We start from the raw sequence: 3964 nt of genomic DNA, 5'->3' as shown, positions 1-3964 counted from the left end.
CTTTCCCGAAAGCCAATGAGGGGTCCTGGTGTGGGAACGTAGGTGTTCATAGCGAATGCCTGGATTCCTCGGAATCGGATGCAGCTGAAATCTTTCTCAGAGCTTGAAAGTCATCTTTTAAGGATCACATCTCTATGTTTTGGGTTTGAGTGTGCTTGACTCTGATTTTTCAATCTGAATTTTTTTAAAAAATGAACGTCAAGTGGTTAAGGCATATCTATGGATGCCCTTATTTTTGGCGGACGGGAGAAGTCCGCCGCGTGGACCGCCCCAAGGGGCGAAAAGGGGTGGTCAGTCGGTCAGCCCGAGCCACGTGACCTGGGGGCGTGGACCCGGGAATGCTCCAGGAAACCGCTACCCGAATTCTGATTTTCTATCACCCGAGTCCGGTTCTCAAACCCCGCACGTCCAGGGAGACGGAACTGGAGATAGGAACTTCGGCTCCGAGGTGGGGCCGACGCCGTGTACAGCGACGAACCGCGTGGAGCTGAGGCTGTCTGGTGGCCCCCAGCCGCCTGCGGACTCTACCGTTTCGTCATGGCAAGATTCTGGGTCTGCCTGGCCGGCGCTGGCTTCTTTCTTGCATTACTGGTTTTGCATTCGCGTTTTTGTGGCTCCCCGGTGAGTTGAGCAGGGAAGAAATGTCTGTTGGGTGTGTCGATAGCACTGCTGAGAGGCGACCCGCTGTCGTGGGATGGAGGTAGCGGGCCCTGGCGCCCGCACTTAGCTTGTCTTTTCAAAAGCTGCACCGGGAGCGGAACTGCCGACGTCTTGTTTTGTCTCTTGGTGTTAAAAAGTTTGTATATGATACATCGCCATCTTCCTGTTTTCTTTCTTTCCCCAGATCCCACTACATCTTCAAATAATTTGCGGATTTGTATTGTGATCACTTTGGTCTCTAGACTTATAAACCCATTTCTTCCGAATCATTTCTGTCCAGCAGTCTCAACACCTCTGTGTCAGCTGTCAGGGCATGCTTTAAAAATAAGCCTTTTTTTTTTTCTTTTTTTTTTCTTTACTTAACGTAGAGGGTAAACGGATTCTTAATCTTCTGATTATTTTTTTAAAGGTTTTAAGGAAATTTGCTTTTCAAATTTCCTGGAGAACCAAGGAAATCCCTTACCGGCTGGATGTGGGTTGGCCTAAGTACTCAGAATACTTTACTGGAGCAACATTTTGTGTTGCAATTGACTCCCTCAGCGGATTGGTTTACATAGCCCAGGTTAGTAAAATTGGGATTAAAAAAAAAAATTATGAACACAAAGGAAACAATTTCTTCTTGTTTTGCTGTACTAAGTAACCATGTATGTTTATATTATGCTATTTGTGAAGTTTTTTTGAGTTGGTTTTAAGTAAATGCTTCGGTTTTGAATGTAGTAGATATTAATATTGTTAGGTTTTGAAGCTCGTTTTTTAAACATTAAATTTCTCAATTAACCTTTAATTTTTGTTTCTCTCTACCAAAATAAAGATTACTTTCTAAAAACTGATCCTATCTAAGCAGTTATTTTTATATACCTTCAGAGAGGGGATAACATCCCAAAGGTATTAGTGTTCACAGAGGATGGATATTTCCTACGATCCTGGAATTACACAGTTGACACACCTCATGGTATATTTGCAGCCAGTACACTACATGAACAGTCTGTCTGGATCACGGATGTAGGAAGTGGTATGTGTAGTAATATCTATTCACTTATCTTGCTAGAAATCATATTGTTGCCCATGTTCTTGCTTGTACGCTTTAAAATCAAGAGTTGCTAAATCTAGTTGTAATTTCTTTAATTATTTTTGAAATCACTTGTTTCTAAAAACCTCTATCCTGTACTTCTGTAGAGTCAAGATATTTAGCAAGGAGGCTATAATTATTATGGTTTTTCCTTTAACTTGTCAAGGGACTTTTCCTCTTTAAAGCATCGGTTGTGAGACCATACTTTCAGGAATCATTTCTATGGTTTGTTAACGCATCAGTTGCTCTTCCCAGGCTAAAATTTTAAACCTCTTCTGTGAAGCCCCCAAAATAGCAATCTCTGTAAGTTAATGGCCCCAAAAATAGCAATCTCTGTAAGTTAATGAATGGAGTCCTTGTCTTATTTTCCTTTACCAGCTCATTTTCAAAAGAAATTGTGCTAAGAAACTAGAACTGCTTTGTTGCCCAAAATGCAAGATTTGCAGAGACGCCTGGTGTTAATGTTTCTGAAGTCCTGCCTACTGCAACATGTCTGAAATCTTCTTTCCACCAAATACTTTTGATAGAATGTGTTGCAAATCAAAGTAGGCACAGTTGGATTTATAGCTCTGGATGTTTTCAGAGATAGCTGTTTGCATGTTCTTGTGGCTTAAGACCTGGCATTATTATCGCAGGATCTCAGGAATGAATGGGATCATAAAGACAGTCTTTGGCCCAGTTACATTCATGGCTTGAAGGACATCTGTTTCTTCATTTCTGGCAAATTCAGATACCATTTTGGAATTAATGAACTCTCAGTTTTTGTTAGAAGTGCCATTACTGTTTGTTCTCAGAACCCAAAAGATTTCTGAGCCGCAGCTGATTTCATTTCTTTCAGGATGTATTTTGGATGATAAAATTTTGGTTAAACAAAAAATCGAGAATACCTCTGAGTTCCTTGTAATGCTATAATGAAATATGACTATTTTGACTTCTTTTTTTTCCCCCAGGACTCACTGTTAAAGGCCTTTACTTTTTAATTTATTCCATTCATGTGATCATTTTTTATAAAATACTTCGTTGACTCCCAGAAATAAAACAAAACACACATGACCTCTTCTTTCCATTAAAGGGTTTTTTTCATGCACAGATCTGAAGACACTTTTTATATTCCTTCCCATTTTTTGAAGAAATACATTCCCTTTAATAAAAATGTGGCTGTAAATGAGCCTTAAAAACAAAACAAAACGATGTTATATACTGGTGTTTTATATCTTTTGCCTACTCTTTAGAAACTTTGAAGGTTGCTTTCTTTAATAATATTTTGTTCTCTTGTTGCTACAAATTACCTCAAGCATTCAAATCAGGTATAACAATAAATACGTTTTTTAAGATAGAATTGTAATGCAAGTTACAATTTTATTTCCAGTGAGTTCAGTGTATCCAATTTATTTTTGGCATGCCTACCAGTTAGTTTGGTCTTGGTATGCCTTCAAGTTGATTTCTGTTAACCGCATTATGTTTTTTTCCTAATTATCAATACCGTACTTTATATTTTTGCTTGTAAGATAATTTTAATTCAAAGAAGTCTTGATATAAGTGAGAAAATATACTAGTGATTTGGAAAGATTTATTCTCTTAGGAAAAAAAGTTAATGGGTTGAGTTTTGCACTTGTTTCTACTATGAGAAAGTGTAGTTTAAAAAAAATATGTATTAGGGGCGCCTGGGTGGCTCAGATGGTTGAGCGTCTGCCTTCGGCTCAGGTCATGTTTCCAGGGTCCTGGGATCGAGCCCCGCATCGGGCTCCTTGCTTGGCAGGGAACCTGCTTCTCCCTCTCCCTCTGCTGTTCCGCCTGCTTGTGCTCTCTCGCTCTCTCTGTCAAATAAATAAAATCTTTAAAAAAATAAAAAATAAAAAAATATGTATTATAGTGAACTTTTTTGTTGACCTACTAAAATTTGAGATCTGCACATGATTGACTGAAATGATTTTCAAACATAAGTTCCTTTTCCAGTTCCTTCTGGATTTCTTTTTGCAAGGAATGTTTATTCAAGGTTGTACTGTCATGCTTATGATTACAAAAGAAAATGATGTACCTATAATTTAACATCATGAGCCTTCTGTATAAGGAGCCAGTTTTGTTGGTTTTACTTATTTGAATTTAGAATCTACTTATTTTGGAGTACCTGAGCTTTAATTCATGACAGATTTGGTTGTAACTAATGAAGAAGCTCTATTGCTTGTGAAATACAGCATTTAATTATCTGAGCCTGTTAACTTTTTATTACAGTCA

At 38.4% G+C, this 3964-nt stretch overlaps 1 protein-coding gene across 5 annotated transcripts in view; it reads left to right on the top strand.

Moving 5' to 3' along the window:
* Positions 1 to 307: 307 nt before the first annotated feature.
* NHLRC3 (NHL repeat containing 3) overlaps positions 308 to 3964 on the top strand; it is a 35383-nt gene continuing 31726 nt past the window's right edge. For 4 of the 5 annotated variants that reach the window (XR_010410024.1, XR_010410025.1, XR_010410023.1 and 1 more), the window contains exons 1-3: positions 309 to 621; positions 1070 to 1222; positions 1525 to 1672. Coding sequence is in view for 2 of the 5 variants with exons in the window: in XM_045869362.3 (XP_045725318.1) it covers positions 538 to 621; positions 1070 to 1222; positions 1525 to 1672 (385 nt within the window). In the remaining 3 variants the exon portion in view is untranslated. Of the gene's footprint in view, positions 622 to 1069; positions 1223 to 1524; positions 1673 to 3964 lie in introns of all 5 variants that reach the window. The other variant, XM_064586159.1, reaches the window with a different exon arrangement.

This window comes from Mirounga angustirostris, unplaced genomic scaffold, assembly GCF_029215605.1.
Source record: "Mirounga angustirostris isolate CCGP_5_RB_7025 unplaced genomic scaffold, mMirAng1.0.hap1 SCAF_3, whole genome shotgun sequence".
NCBI classification, from domain to species: domain Eukaryota; kingdom Metazoa; phylum Chordata; class Mammalia; order Carnivora; family Phocidae; genus Mirounga; species Mirounga angustirostris.
Note: the sequence above shows the minus strand (reverse complement) of the source record. Positions and strands in the feature narration are given on the sequence as shown.